This window comes from Dermacentor albipictus, chromosome 1, assembly GCF_038994185.2.
Source record: "Dermacentor albipictus isolate Rhodes 1998 colony chromosome 1, USDA_Dalb.pri_finalv2, whole genome shotgun sequence".
In the NCBI taxonomy this organism is placed as follows: Eukaryota; Metazoa; Arthropoda; class Arachnida; order Ixodida; family Ixodidae; genus Dermacentor; species Dermacentor albipictus.
This window is the reverse complement of record NC_091821.1, coordinates 331,793,069-331,809,355: the sequence shown is the minus strand read 5'-3', so window position 1 is coordinate 331,809,355 and position 16,287 is coordinate 331,793,069. Positions and strand designations below refer to the sequence as shown.

The 16,287-nt window shown below is 43.3% G+C and overlaps 1 protein-coding gene across 3 annotated transcripts in view; it reads right to left on the bottom strand.

Moving 5' to 3' along the window:
- Positions 1 to 16,287, bottom strand: part of Snx1 (sorting nexin 1) — a 37,320-nt gene that overhangs the window by 7,263 nt on the left and 13,770 nt on the right. For all 3 annotated transcript variants that reach the window (XM_065441904.1, XM_065441909.1, XM_065441913.1), the window contains exon 6: positions 9,600 to 9,693. In XM_065441904.1, the coding sequence (XP_065297976.1) occupies positions 9,600 to 9,693 (94 nt within the window). The remainder of the gene's footprint in view (positions 1 to 9,599; positions 9,694 to 16,287) is intronic.

Sequence of the window (16,287 nt, the reverse complement as noted above, 5' to 3'; positions counted from 1 at the left end):
CATCAAAATTTTCTCGAGAGCCAAGAGGCAATACTAAACGCAAACAGGAGGTTTACCGAAGTACCAAGTCCTTTGGTGCTTAGCAGCATCTTCCGAACGTGCCTAGATCAGCAATTTCTCCTTTTCTTGCAATTTGTTCTTTTTATCATACAGAATACAAGTAGTGGTTTGTATGAAACGCTTTTCAAGATGCATGTAACATGCATGATTGCTTTTGGTTTGGCCAAGACTTGACTAAGGTACCTTTGAGGAGTGTGAGCTTTGTAAAGTGCGAGCTGCTACAAAACAGGGAAAGCATAATTGAGGTTCTACTGCGTAATTCATTTAAAACGGTGCCAAGTCAATTTACCTTACCGAGTCCTAATACTATGTAGTGCAGGGTCCTGCATACTTCTCTGCGCCTGTTCAAAAAAAGGTTTTGAGCTAACCACTGCACTGTTCTTGCTCAAATTTTGTTGAAAGATCGCATTTTGGAGGCTACACCATTTAGTATGATTCCACAGCTAATTGCCTGGTTTTTAAAAAAGAAAGTTCCAATTTGCATTCACTTATGGGGATGCAAGCTGCTGCAGCAAGGGCGCTAGCATAAACTTGTGTTGCCGTCTTCCAGCAGCTGCAGAAAGGAAACATGCGGCAAACCTCCCCGACTGGCTGCTTTGTGCAGCTGCTGGCAGGCAGCAACACAAATTTATGCTAGCGTCATTGCAGCAGCTTGCATCCCCATAAGTGAAGGCAAATTAAATCTTTTTTCTTAAAAACCAGGCTATTAACTGTGGTAAGTGTTACAGTGAAACCTCATTAAACCATAGTTGGCTGGAGCTCGGAAAATACCTACTAAACGGTGATACTGCTTAACCGAAATAGCGCAACATCGCCTACTTACCCGTCAGAAAACAGAACTCAGAGAAAGTGTGATGAAAGGGCAAAAAACGTGCAGTATTTATTCACTTCACATGACAAAAATTATTTCCGTTTGATGCCGCAGCAGCCCAGCAGCGACGACAGTGGCCTCAAACTCGCTTAAGTTGCGAGCCAGCTTTGCCGCCAGCTCCCTCTTCTCGAAAGCATCCGCATGAGGCCGACTTAACGCGCAGCTTCTGCCACTGTCGGGCCCGAATCACCCGTGCTGTTGCTTTCCGTATCATCCTGACCACTGTGGTTAGGTGACACTTTGGCATTAACAGAGGCAACAATGGTGAAAAGTCGAACCTCAAAAAGTCGAACCTCATAGCCGACATCTTTTTGTGGTCAAAGCAGCACTGCCGAGCAGCATTTCCTTCGCATTTCAAATGCCATATACCGTAGTCAACGGTAGATCCCTCTCGCGTGCCAGCGCCGACTTCATTGCGCCACGTTCAATAGCACGAACAAAGTCCAATTTTTCTTCTACCCTGAGCACCCGGTTTTTGTCCGAGCTTTGGGATGACGCGAGTCCTAGCTTGAATCACGCCACAACTGCTGACGTTACTGAACTCCTGACCTGCACAGATGTGCTTTGCGAAGCACACGTGGTCTAGTTCAACTGTTTTGCCACTAGGGACAGAACGTACGGGCAGAGTGGCACTAGTTATAACCTGTTCCCTGTCGTCTGCTTCCACGATCTGTTTTAACGCTCGTGCTGCTGTTTCGGGCAGGCACAAAGTGCTTGTATTGGAGATGAATGAATATATTCACAAATATAAAAACAAAACAAAACTTGCAAATGTTTTGCGTTTGAACAGTGAAATTAGAGGTGGAGAAGCAGTGGAAGAAAGGTAAACAACGAGCATAGGTGGCATAACTTTCAATTTTTTAGCCTCTGTAAGAGACTGAAAAATTTTTTTTTTCTAGAAGATTCACAGGATAAACTAGCTTTTTTGGGTTGATTACAGATAGCTTAATGTCAGAGATGACAGGATTTACTGCTGTGTGCTATAATGAAAGGCAGAGGATCTGGTAAAACTATTCCCAAGTAATGCCTGCGCCCGATGTGTGCAAGAAATTTATCAAGTTTGTTTCAAGGAAAGGTGAGCAGAGCTTCTTTTTAATATTGTTTGATGTCTAAGCGAGTTGAAAGCTTGCAAAAGTGATCCCAGTGTTTCAAGACGTGCTGGGATAAGTGCTGTACTGCTGCAGGCCTAGTGTCATAGAACATTTTTCAAACTGCAAAGCTAGCTTTTCCGCATGGTATGGTGGCAGCATAAGTCGTGTGAAAGATATGAATGCAATGAAGCTGTAGGCGTAATTCTCTTTTTGAACTTGCAGCACATTCACATGCAACTTTTGAGAGTTAAATTGAGACGTAATCATTCTGTTGTCGAGGGTTACAGTGGTTACCAGTTTCCATAAAGTGCAGAAGTGAACTTTACAATGCATACAAAGAAACTTTTGTGAACTTTACAAACTCTACAATAAACAACGTGACCTAATGTGAAAAGTCTGTACGGTTTGCTACTACGTGAAAAAGCAAAAGGAGCGGCTATTTAACTTTATTTTATAGGGCAGCGTACTACACTCACTGATATTTTTCAGGTTCGGGCAACCAACTGTTGGTGCCAAGTGACCGATCAAATCCTAGCGACATCATTGTCACTGTGTTTTCAAATCATCAACTATGCAAGCAGTTCGTCACAACACAACAGCCGCTGTCCTAATTAGAATGCCACCCCAGTCAACCATAGAGTAGCAGGCGAACAGGTCATAAAAGCGACACCAATGGCCAACAGCTGAATGAGAGTGGGTGCAGGAGACTCCCACAGAAGCCAGTTATGAATCTGTGCAGGTCTGGAGTTCCAGTAGGTCGTGGCCACAACACAGGTCACAACGCTCTCCAACTCTGGCAAGACGTCGAAATGATGATGATGAATTGGCTTCACCCTTCCAAGCACCCTCTGCATTTGCTCTTGGAGGCCGTTCTGATCCCTGAGGCTCGTTATTCTGCCGGGCCAACCGGCCACCATGATTGCAATCACAACATACCGCTGCGATTGTGCGACGAAAAGTGGAAACACTATGTGTCAACCGATGCATTAACAACAAGCTGGTACATTTTATGAGGATACAAAACGCATTATGTTCAATGGCCACTGAGTCGGGGATTTGACTTTACTACATTAAAAGTGAAACTATTGTTGAAGCGGGTGCAGTTTAACGAGGTTTTATTGTCTAGTAAGCAATGTAGACTCCAAAATGCATTCTTTCAGCAAAATTTTAGCAAGAACAGTGCAGCGGTGAGCGCAAAACCTTTTTCGAACAGGCACAGCGAAATAGAGTCAAAACCCTGAATAAAATATCCTGTGACTATGAAATTCTCTTGACAACGAAATATTTTCGTAGCCCCGGCAAACACCCATAGGATTCAATGCGTTTCATACATCTCCACAACGAAATGTCGCTGTACTATAATCCCGCTTCAATGAAATTTGCTGGAACATAACCCAGCATATTACCTACTTACACAAGACTAGCATGCTCCAAATGTGCTCAGATGTGATTGCTTTGCACCAAAATCACACAAAATACCACCAATTACACTTGCATGGGTGAAGCCATTTTTGTTTGCAAGAACAACCAAGCACGGGAAGTGATCGCGCCGGAAGTGTGTCATGGCCGCCATCTTGTTTGTTGGTTGTATGTTTGAAGCGGCAGCATGTTGCTACGGACATGTGATGATGCTTTTTGCATACCTAGTGCAGTGCAAATGTGCGTCTCAGCAAGAAAAACGCAGCACATAACAAGGAAATCCCCGTCCCACCGACGTGGAATTGCTTATGATGCCTTTGAGATGGCAGCCGCAGCATGGAGTGCCATGCATTGGGTTGTGATTGAGCGATTATGCGCTGAAAAAATGCTGCTGCACGCGTGGAGCGCTGTTGCTCTGCATCCAGTACGAGTTATGCGAAACCTCACAAAAAAGTGATCGTATCTCCGAAAGCAACTGAACGAGAATAATGCTCCACAACAGTGCTGTCACTGCTAATCGACAGATGCGGCGCACTTTGTACTGTAGGCAATGAAGTTTTATATCCTCAAGCAAGCTTGAGAAAGTAGGCTAACGGAATTCTGACAGTAAAGTTTCGTTCTGTGATGTGTTACCTATTGGTGCTGTCTCGTTTCACAACAAAGAAATTCTTGCAAAAGCGAATGTTTTTGCGTTCCCCGCCGATTTCGTTATCATGAGGTTAAACTGTATGTAGGTCACTGTATACAGTAGGACCTCATTCATACGTTTTGGAAAAAAATAAACATGAGCAAAAGCATATTAACAGAGAAAACATGCAAGCCAAAGTAATTAAAAACTCTGACAGACTCAACTGCAGTTCATTATGCAAAAAAGAAGTGAGGCGTGCAGACAGGACACAAGAGTAGAGAAGTGGTCAACACGAACACCATGTTGTCCACTTCTCTACTCTTGTGTCCTGTCTGCACGCCTCACATCTTTTTTGCATAATGAATCCTTACCAACTAGCTCTGCTTTCTCTCGTTCTAAGCTTCAACTGCAGTTGACATTTATGTAATGCGAAGTGTTGTGCGAATCGGTGCGGCACGAAATAAGACACTGATGTATGTCGATGGGCCTTCAGCAGTCCGAGACGCATTTTGTTGTCTCCAATTGAGAAGTGTTTTGAGACGGCAATGGAAAACCAAAACGAAATCAAGCTGGTGGGTGACGTCAGATGCCGCCTGAGTGAAACATGACGCTCACATCACGCTGCCTGTAGCAGGGAATGGTGGTGTCCAACGGCACTACGCCCTATTCCATAGGTGCTAACTACGGCCAGCTCCGTGGCCCGAGCGCCTCCGAAGTTTTCTGGGAGGAGGGGGGCAGAGCTCCTCCCAATGCGGAAGCCCCCCCACCTAAAAATGGCATTATCATAGTTTCGTTACCTAGATCATTAGAGGATTCTTTTCACTTGCCTCGACATTTTCACTTAAAATTTTATTGTGGCGAATAGCTTACTGCATCATTGCTGGTGCGGATGTGTACAGATTTTAATTCATACTTTCGATTTCTGCAAATCCTGACAATAGGAGGACAAGCGCATTAGAAGTACCAGCGGTGGCTGCCTCCTCCATATTTTCTCACTTTGACATTGTTTTAAATTTCCACTGTAAACACCATGCACATACACAATATATTTAAATATAACAGAGGACAAAGTTTATTACATTTTTGAAAAAGAAGGTAGCCAATGAACAATTATTTCTAAAGGTATGGATAGCCTATGTCTAGAGAATGAATATGTCGCTTCATGTTCAGCTTACTTCAAAATGCTTTGCGTGCTTTTTGACGCAGAAAAAAACCTGCAGACTTCAGCGACCCCTTCGGCAGAATCTTATCAAGGGCATCTCAGCATCGCTTCTCTTTTCAGTGAGCAATGCTAAATCATGAAAAGAAAGAGACCGAATAATTTACAACATCTATTAGGGATGGAAACATTGCCACTTGCATGCAGAGGTCATACATGCAGGTATATACAGGGTGTCCAAATTAAGTATCATGCACCAAGATTAAAAAAAAAAAGAGCAATGTGGTACTCGAAGAAAACCTAGTGCATATTGTTTTCAGTACAGCGGAGCAGCTGCCAGTAATTTTTTTGTTACAGAGATTTAACTAAGTGATTGTAATTATACAACTCGAGACATACTATTCTAATTATCAAAGTGTGAATCAGGCATTTGTAGGCACAACCAAAGGACATCTAACTGTGGTATTTTCAGCAACATACTAATTCCGTACAAATTTTTTCCGACTGATAAACAAACACTTCGAAATATGGAGAATACCACGTGACTGCGCTCCCACCAGCATCACAAAGCAACGCTCTCGAACAGGCTCCCTGCAACTTGGCCAGAACGAAATAAAGGAAATAAAGAAAAACATAGTGTTCGGGGTAGTGCCTTTATCTGCTGCGCCCCGGCCGAAGTAACACGTCGTGTTTGGCGTTAGTTGGAAACAAGCTGCGATAGCTGTTCTCTTAGCGTAAATAATGTGCACATATCTTTTTTTGCCACGAAACCTATCACCACAAAAGCAAATTGACAATGTCAGTGCAAACGTCTAAAGGTGCGTTTTGTTTCATTCAAGTCGACATGTCTTTCTCTAATGAGCAGAAGGTAAAAATGATCCTTGACTTGGAAGCTGCAAATGGCAACAAGAGGAAGGCCGCAAATATATATTGGTCGTGGAAGTGTCGTGGTAAACCAAACACATCCGCTATCATAAAAAATTATGAAAATCTGAGACAAACCGGCAGCTTCAAGAAACAGTGGCGAAGGACTTCATCTTTGAGTCCTAGCCTACGCAAGGATGTTCTAGCATTTATGGCCTCAAACCCTTTCATGAGTGTGGGACGTGGACACCCAGGTACCAATTTCCAAGTCATCAGTTTGGAGGATCCTATATGACGGCCTTTCACCTGTACCACCTTAACCAGCACCAATGCATGGAAGATTGGGACCTGCAGAATTGTCTAGATTTCTCGAATTGGGTCCTCATAAAAGCCAATAAGTCACCGAACCTTTTGAGCAACATGTGCACAGATGAAGTCAATTTTCACAGAAACACCCAGGCAAATTAGCATAATGTACACCATTAAAGTAACTACAATCCACACTGGGTAATGAACAATTGGCACCAGTACCAGTGGTCATTCAATGTGGGGAGCGCAATTTATGCCGGTGCTATAATCAGCCCCATCTTTTCACAGAAACACCCAGGCAAATTAGCATAATGTACACTATTAGAGTAACTACAATCCAAACTGGGTAATGAACAATTGGCACCAGTACCAGTGGTCGTTCAATGTGGGGGGCGGAATTTATGCCGGTGCTATAATCAGCCCCATCTTTGGTCACACACTGAGTGGACAGCGTTACGTGAACGAAATCCTTGAAGGAGTGGTGGATGAGTGTCTCAGTGAAGTCTGGCTGTCACGTCTTACACTTCTGCGGTATCAGCAAAATCAGCACGGAAGTGGCTGGATACGACTTTTCATGCATAGTAGATCGGAAGGCATGAACCTGTAAATTGGCCGGCTAGGTCACTTGACCTCTCTCCACTTTTCTTTCTTTGTGCTTATGTGAAAGATTGTGCTTACATGATCGAGGCGGACGTCAGATTAGCTCAAGACAAGGATAACGGATGCCTGCCTATAATTGCAGTGTCGGTCACCAAAAAGCCACTGAAGATGCGATCAAGTGGACACAGTACTTCGTAGCTGTAAAAGGAGACCTATTTATACACGTCCTAGATCTAGGCAGCAGCTGGCGTTCTACGGCACCTATGAATTCATAAAGGCACACTGAAATCTGAACTTTCTTTTTTTTTGTGCAGGCATCCCGATCGTCAATTCAGCTCATTTAGAAGTAGTATATTTACTTTCTTGAACGCATCTGTTCTGCCTTTTCTCTACACGTGGGCTGCTTCCCAGTCAGTTTATTTCACTTTTATTTTTTGTCATGAACCTGTTTTTGCAGTGCACATACATTCTCATGAAAATTAAAACTGTCCCTTTAATTTGGCTTTGGTCCAAAGCAAGTTTCCGGTGCGAAAAATAGCTGCACAGGCACTCTTGATGCGGTGTGAGCAAAGCCGGGATTTTGAATCATTCTATGCCTATTACATTGCTTTTCGAGTTTCGTGTGTGGTCAGAGCGGCGCTTCTGCCGTATTATCAAGGGGCTTGTGTTATCAAAGTAATCAGTCGGTCTTGAGGGACTGATAATAAGTATGCCGTAGAAATGAGAGGAAGGAATAGCTACAAAGCCGCGAAACCTGCTGTTGGTGCTCCTTCTGTACCATTAACAAGGTGATGCGCTGTTTCTTCGGGTTTGCGACAGGCAATGCATTTGCTTTCAATCAGCTTATTTGAGGGCGCTGCTTTATTATGCGGGTGGGAGCATAGTCACGTGGTATTTTTCATATTTCGGGATGTTTCTTTGCCAGTTGGAAAAAATTGCATGCAATTAGTACGTTGCTGAAAACACAGCACATGGATGTCATTTGAGGGTGCCTACAAATGCCTTATTGACACTATGATAACACAGTACTTCTCAAATTACATAATTAACTGCAATTGCCGAATTAAATCTTAGTAATGAAAGAATTATTAGCGACTACTCCACTGTACTGGAAACCATATGCACTACATTTTCTTCGAGTAACGTAACTGCTTTCTTTAAGTCTTGGCGTACGATAGTTGGGGCCCTCTGTAACTCTGTAACCAAAATGAGGCCAAGCCGTGTTCACTCGAAATAAGAATCAACAGCAGTCATGCGAAGCAGTGCCCATACTTGAACTTGCAGAAAAAGAAAGAGAGAGGCTGCAGTTTTGCCAGAAAGGTGAAGTACTATTGGTGATAGCGAAAAATACGACCATCACGCGAGACATTAGACCACCGTGAGACGCCAGATTTCTGGTGGTGTGAGAGGACTCAGGCTGTGGAATTGAACTGTCTCCTACTATGAGCTCTTGTAAATTCTCATATAAGGTCGTCACTTCAGTGAACAATTCTTCGAAGTCACACAAAGTTTCATTAAGCGCAAGAAATTATATATATGAGTTTGGAAAGCTGGTCGAGCCCCAGCCGGTGAAGATGCTTGCTGCAATGAAACTGACTATAGTGAGTGGGCCGTTCACTATGGCCATAACACTATATTGACGGGTAACAGCAGCTGATGTAGAACCTCTGTATAGCCGGTATTTTTGTCTGGTTTCATGGCCCCTTGGAAAAGCATCAAGTTTGCAATTGAGGTGTCCCGAGTTAATAATCTCGTCGAAATTTGTTTTTAGCTTGATCCATTATTTTCTTTTTCTTGTTTGAATTCTGCCATATTTGTTTAGTCGTATGCTTCACCAACACGCTTGACACGGCAAGCTTCTGCTAAGAGTAGCAAAGTGATTTGTTGTGTAGCCCAGGGTGAGGGGGGTGGGGGCTTTAGGTAGATGTCACTTTAGCAGCCGCAGGCCAATGAATGATGCATTGTTACATTGTTAATGTGCAGCCCGGTGAGATGTTGCCCCCCTTCATCCACTAACTAGCAAAACTGTGTACACATAACATGCGATGGAATAAAAAAAAAGGGCACCCTGAATTTAGCAACTATACAGTGAGGGGATCTGTCAAAATAGCATATAGACAATTATGATGGGACCCCTCATGGTAGTGAGTGCCTATCACAATAGGGTTGGCAGCGATAGCTGCGAATGTGGCCTGCGTCGACCCTGGAGGAGATTTGTTGGTACTAGAATAAAAAATCGACTGCGCGTTCCTGTTTTAATGTGATGAGTATTGCAGTGAAGAGGCCCCAAGCAGCTACTGTTCTCAGTCACACGTGCCTCGCGCATTTTCTTGTTTGCATACAATCTAGCAGCCAGAAAATGTATCATACGATCGCAGTTTTTGGCTATGTACTGAACCTTGGCGCCAAAATATTTTTTTCGGAACGTATGAGCTAGTAAGAAGTGTAACTCAATTTGGTAATTTATTGTGTTCTCAATCGTGAACACTGGCGCCGGGAAATTGTACGTAATGGGATTGTACCGATGAGGTTCTACTCTACATGAATTCTTACAACTGGTTGTTAAAGGTCCACTAAATGGTAGAAAAAATACACTACCTCTGCGTTGCTGCACCATATTTTCCACACTGGCATGCAACCGCTTCAGTTGAATGTCCAGGTTGTCAATCTGCTGTTGCTTTTCTTCGAACCACTGCACACGAGACACACAAACATCAAACAATCAGTTACTTTTCTTCTAACATAGGCTGTGCTCATGTAGTGCAATTAAAAAAGAAAAAGGAGAGCCGAAACAAATAAAAAGTGCAGAACAGGTGACACATGCTCATATATCACACCATAACTAAGACGTTCGAAGGAGCACTGTAGCCTCAGGACAAGTGAGGAAGCAATTGTGCATAAGGATCATCAGAGAGCATATCATCAGAGAGCATTAAGAAAAGTGCAACTATTAATGTGCATTGTCCTGGTTGTGGTCTGCAGCTACAAGGGACAGGAATTTGGAGAACCCAACTGAAAAGCGTGGAACAGTGGTGCCTAATTCTTACGAAGACAAAACCTGGCTTGACTATTACTATGGAAGAATGTACGATCTAAAGGACACATCTCGAGTTCCTGTTTTGTGCCTTTTCAAGTGCTGCAATACCTAATGGGACAATATAGAGAAATATTGGGCTGGAATGCTGAATTACATTACGTCTGTAATTCAAGAAGAAATGTAATTCTTACCACGAGCATACATACACATAGTCTGGATAAACCAGGAAAGGTGCAAAATGAAAAACCTTTTGAAGTTTCTGTACTACCTCCTCATGGAATTATGAGATTTGGACAGTACGCTTGGGACTAGTTAACATATTTACCAGATTCTAAAAATCTTCTGTTTTCCAAGAAAATGGTAAAAAAAAAAATTGCCTGCGCGATACAATCGGATGTGAAACCAAAACCACATTTATGATGTTGGCAGCAGCCCACTGTTGGAGATGGCATCATCGCTATCACAAGATGGTGACAGAGCGTGTTTTCGTAAAGGTTGCTGTGTGTTTATATTGAGCTAGTACTCTCAGTCAGTTACTTTTGCAAGATATCGCTTGGCACTGTATGCAAGGGCATATACAGCCGCTACCATTTTTGGTGCAGTGACAAGCTCGCTATGTGCATACGGCGCCAGGAACGCTGTTGGCTGCATAGTTTGATAAGTAAGATGCAAAGTAATCTAAAAATTACTGCTCCAGAATACTGCCTATGTGTGCTCTGTATCTATGGCCAATGAAGCACAAATGGCTATGACAATGCTCTGTTTTCATTATGAAAGCTTATTAAAAAATTCTCTCGTGGAAGGTAAATTCTGCACGGCTTGTTTTTTCTGATTGCAAACGATGCGAGGAGGGGGAGTGGTATATTTTTCATTTATGAAATGGGAGTGTTACATTAGGGACCTTTTAATTTTTTAAAGTTAAGCCCATGAAAATTGGGCACACATCAGCTTCGGGTGTATGTTAGAATCAGACAAATACAGTAACATAGTAATACAGTAATTACATAGCATTTTGAAAGTTGGATAAACAGGGGTAAGGTGCCTCATACACGCTGGCTAAAATTTTGATAGGTGGACCTAACTTTGTCAAAGGTGGCTTTGTGATCCTTGGCATGTTAGTTTTAACAGGTCAATAGAGTGACGTCACATTGCGCTGCAGTTGGTGGAATTAGAATGCAACAGCATTCTAATTCTTACACTACAGCATATGATGGGCCATACGAATGGATTATGGACCAGGAAAAAGTATCTTCAAGCAGTTTCTCCAGTCACTGCACACGAAGAACATGGCAGCAGTCATGCGTCTTATCTGCTATGCCATGGTTTGTGCTCCTGGAAGGTTTTTCTCTTACAAGGCTCGCAGGTCAACAACTGCTGATCTCTTACTGTAACATATGACACGGTGCCAACTGAGGTGGCTGAGAATGTTTAAGAAGCAGCCAATTTCAACCAATATTACAAAGCCCTAGGGCGCTACTCATGTCTAGTACAAGCAAAGTGGTAGTAGGAAAATAGCTTGTTTCCCGCCAGGGTTAAGTTTTGCAATGTCTAATAGTAGCAGAAACAACACTACAAAACAGCTTTTATATGCTTTTCTTGAGCAGCAACATAGCAGCACTTGTGCTTTCAGAACACTACCTATTTGAGAGCAAACCAACTCAAGTAAAGCTGGCTGCAGTGCTACAGTGAGCTACTGCCATTAAACAACTTATTCCCAGTAGCAAGTGACTAAGCTCTGTTCTGCTTATTTGTTAAACTTTTATGCCAGTCTGTACAACTGCACCAGTCCACATATATTTTTACCATGTACTGCACCGTACTGCACACAAACTTACAGTGACTGCAGGCAGTCACTGGCAGTTTCATATACAGTCGAATCTCGTTAATTCGAACATGCTTAATTAGAACATTTGGTTTATTCGAATTGACACTGTGGTCTTGTCAAAGATATGTGTAGCCCAATGGGCGAAAACACCCAGTAACTTGAATGCGCAAGAATTTGGGATGGTTAATTCGAACATACTGCACTCCTACAATGCTCTCAGCAGCGCACCAAATCATGCGGCGGTGCCTCCGACCAGCATTCCTCTGACCCCGCCATGGAGGCGTGTGCAGGCGCACATCACCAATTACTCGTGTTAGTGACGGGTTAGTGACTTCTGTGTTGCGGCACCGCCACGTACCCCATAGAGTCAATGTAAAGAACGTCTGAAATTTTGGATGCAAAAAACCTTCGCTGTCTGACTTCCCAGTCTTTTCACCATGACTGCAGGTCCAAAACAGCTTAAATCGAAGCCACCACAACCGACATTTTGATTACCGTGCCGCCTCGAGCCAGTGTTCTCGCACGCAGATTTGCTGGCAGCCGGAGCCACACCGCGGCAATGCTAGGCCTAGCTACTTCGACATTCGCTACCAAGTTTCTTGCTGGTCAGTGCAGCGTTTTTCATGGAAACAACTTGCTGCTGTTAGCAATGGTGCCGACTACTCCTTTGTAATCCTCGCCAATGGCTTCGGAGCGTGGAAAGCATGACGTGTTGCATAATGCCGGGTCCTGAAAGTAAACTTCACCTCAATACAGAAGTTATACATGGTGAAGCATACCAAAAGTTCGTGGGAGCAGTTGTCGCAACACATGGTACGTTTCCTTTAATTATACACGCGTGCAGCCGCCGTCCCATGTCAAAGTACAAGCACCAATATGCCAAATAACTGACTAATTTGTAAATACGAGTGAATATATCTTGTAGAAGTTCCTACTCATATGTTAGCTAAGTGCACATGTGCCACTGCAGGTAAGTCCTCCATTAGGTTAGCTTCCTTTAATTTGAACTTCTTTCAATTCAAACAAATTTTTGAGCCCCTTCAAGTTTGAATTATTGAGATTCAACTGTACAACAATTAAGGAAATCTTCAACAAGTCAAGAAAATGATAGAAAAGCATTCTTCAAAGAAAAACAAATGAAGCAAACAGACCTTGAAACATTCAAATGAGCAGGCGGTAGTGCAAGAACGTAGTACAAAAGACAACTAAAACTAGCGTGCTTGCATATTTGTGCATTTCAAAAGAGGTTATTTTTTTTACCTGGACAGCAAATGAAGGCTCGGCCAGCAAGACCTGGCAGCATTGAAAGAGGCAACAAGACGCCTGATACAGACAAAAGACTGGACAGAGGCAGGCTGCCCCTAGGAAAGTTTCTAAATGGGCCACAAACATGCAACGTTCCAGCTTTAATTTTTCTTGTCAAGATGATGGAGCTGCAGCTACAAAATCATGGAGCCCATTCTTACAAGCCCAAATGTGTGCCGGCTGTTTCTTCACCTCGTTTTACACAGTGGTTTTGGCTTCCAAGCAGCCAATACACCTATGGAATGCAGGTGTGAGAGTGGGCGTGTCCATTATTCAATATAGTGGTCTTGAGCTGCTACCATAACACAAATGTTTCTATCAAGATTGCATCAATGTGGATCAAGGTTCTGCCACGCAAGAAATATTAAGCATGTTTAATTTCAATGCTCACACTTCTTACATTGATAAGATGTGTAAAGTGCAGTGCAAATCAGGTTTTAAAGTACCTTAAACTGTCCATGTGACCAAGGTATAGCCCTCAACTACAGTGCAGACCTCGCCCATCCAAGCTGGGCTGTCCACAAAAGCTAATACAAGCGTGACCAGTCTGGACATAGCCAGTTTGCATCTTGAAAATTTGGCGAGACAGGCCTGTCACATCTTAAGCATTTTAAGCAAATTTGATGGCCAAGAGATTAATAACTAAGGGCATATCTGCACCCTCCCAATGACATTGCGAACCGCTGTGTGCGTGTGCACGCATATAATAACCTACATATCTTGCAACATGACAATGCCTTTAAGTAATTCACTAACATGGACAGTCACAGTACCTGAAATCGCACGGAAAGACTGCTTGTTGACAGACCCAGCATTGTAATTTGTCATTGAGAGGTTGCATTCTGAGGGCCAGTATAATCAAAGTTTTGATGCCTGTGCTCCTCAGTGCCTGAACACACCACACAGATTAGCCACACACTCCAAAAATCAAGACCGCACTAATTAATTGGGATTTTATTAGTGCCCAGGGAATCTTGTTGAAACTGCCAGCATATTTAGAAGCAATGCGGTCCTCAACGACTGCCTCCCTTTACCCATGCTAATCTCTGCTCAATAAGGAGTTTATGCTAACAATGACTTAGGCAATATAAGCTTAGCAAACAAAGCTGTGACAAAAGAACACAAAGGAATGTGCTAGTTTCGTAAAGTTAGCGTCAGCTTTCGCAAAATGTTTCCTACCCTGAAGCAACTAAACATAAGAAATGCTGCATTAGTAAAATGCTAAAGTTGCTTTTAGTACAAAGTAGGCAATATTACAACAAATAGAAAGTAAAAAATTGGCAGGGACACTTAAGACTGCTTACATGTGGGAATGCGAAAGCATTATAGTCCCTTTAATGAATTTTATTTTCTGTGCGTTCCTTGCCAACGCAAGCACTTGCCTGCATTATAACTGCCCCTTGGTAAGGCCGAATAAAAAAGCACAAAGTGGCTCAATGCGCTTGCTTTCCCATGCGAGACATGAAATGTGCAATGTTGCACACACTAGGCACATCCTTTGCCAACCAGAACCGTGGAGCCACTGTGGCATCAGGGAAGTGAGCTCATCTCGCACCTCGCGACTTGGGTTTTCGCTCTTATGAGGCTTCAGTCATTTCTGGCAAGATCTTTTAGTCATGCCGATGGATTTTCTAGTAATGGAGCATATACCGTATTTACTCAAATCTAAGGCGCAATTTTTATCGATAAAACAGGTCCAAAAAGTATGTGTGTGTTAAAATAGAGCATGACCCTAAATGTGTGTTACCGTATTGCCATCGGCATTTCAAAATGGCCAACTCGTACATGCTTCGAGCCTAGCTGCTGCAGCTTCCTCCATGTGCTGTAGTACATGTGCTTAGGTTAGTACACAGTCTGTCTTCCCCTTTTCTGCGTTAGCTCTGTCAGCATGGAAGTGCCGACTGCGAAGATGCGCGATGCCGCAATCAAAAAGAAAGTGATCATGTGTGCGGAGACGGAGGAAAATTGGGCAGCATCACGGGCGTTTGGAGTTCTCGAAACTTGTGTACGGTGCTGGTGCAGGCAGAGGAGGCATTCTACTCCAGTAGCTGTTGCGTATGGCGCGGCCGCGTGGCCCCTATCTTGAAATCGGTCTGCAATGGAGACAGTCTACACATCTAGGCACACCACGTTGCGTTCTCGCCGCTTAGCGTAAAACGAGAGGCTGCACAAAGGTCAATTTGCTCGCTCCTGCTAGAACACTTCCTCACTCAAGCGTTTTGGTAAGAGTTTCCCCGGTCACTGAGTGAGACGTGTTTATGTTTGCTTGTGTACGCGTGACGCCGTGCTTGTTAATTTATAGTTAGTAAGCAAAAATTTATAAGTTTGTATAGCCGATAACACTATCCTGACTGTCTACTATCCTGATTAACACTATCCTGGCTGTCTACTACCGTATTTATTCAAATCTAGGCCGATACTTTTCTCAAATATTCATATACCAAACTCTAGGGTCGGCTTAGATTTGAGGATTTTAAAAAACGCGCCAGTTTCGAATTGAAAATGATAAGTATGGTGCATAGCTAGCGCTATCTAGAAAAGTCAGTACTGTAGCCGCTATTAGCCACACCAGTAACCAACTTAAGTACATGAGCGACGTCACTGTTCTGACCACGATCTACACTCTTAAACAAAATTATACCCTTTGGGTCGTATCTTGCCACACAGCAATAGCAGTCATCGGTCTTGGCTGCATTTCTTTCTTTAACACTGCGAACCTGGTAATTCCAAGTCATGAACGGCATGTGCGTTATCAGCTTGACAGAGCGTTCTTGACAGGAAAGTAGCGAGCGCAGTGTTTTCAAGAACGGAAATGCAAGCAAGACAGATGATTATTGTTGTGCGGCAAGATACGACCTAAAGGGTGTGATTTTGTTTAAGAGAGTACTGGAACTCCAGACCTGCAGAGATATCTGGGTTCTATGTGAGCCACTTGCGCCCACTCTCATTCAACCGTTGGTGTCGCTTTTATAACCTGTTCGTCTGCTGCTCTACAGTTTACTGGTGCGGCGTTGTAATTAGCATGGCGGCTGTTGTGGTGTGGTGAACTGCTTGCCTAGTTGGTTTTTGCAGACACAGTGACAGTGATGTCACAAGGCTTTGATCTGTGACTTGGCTCC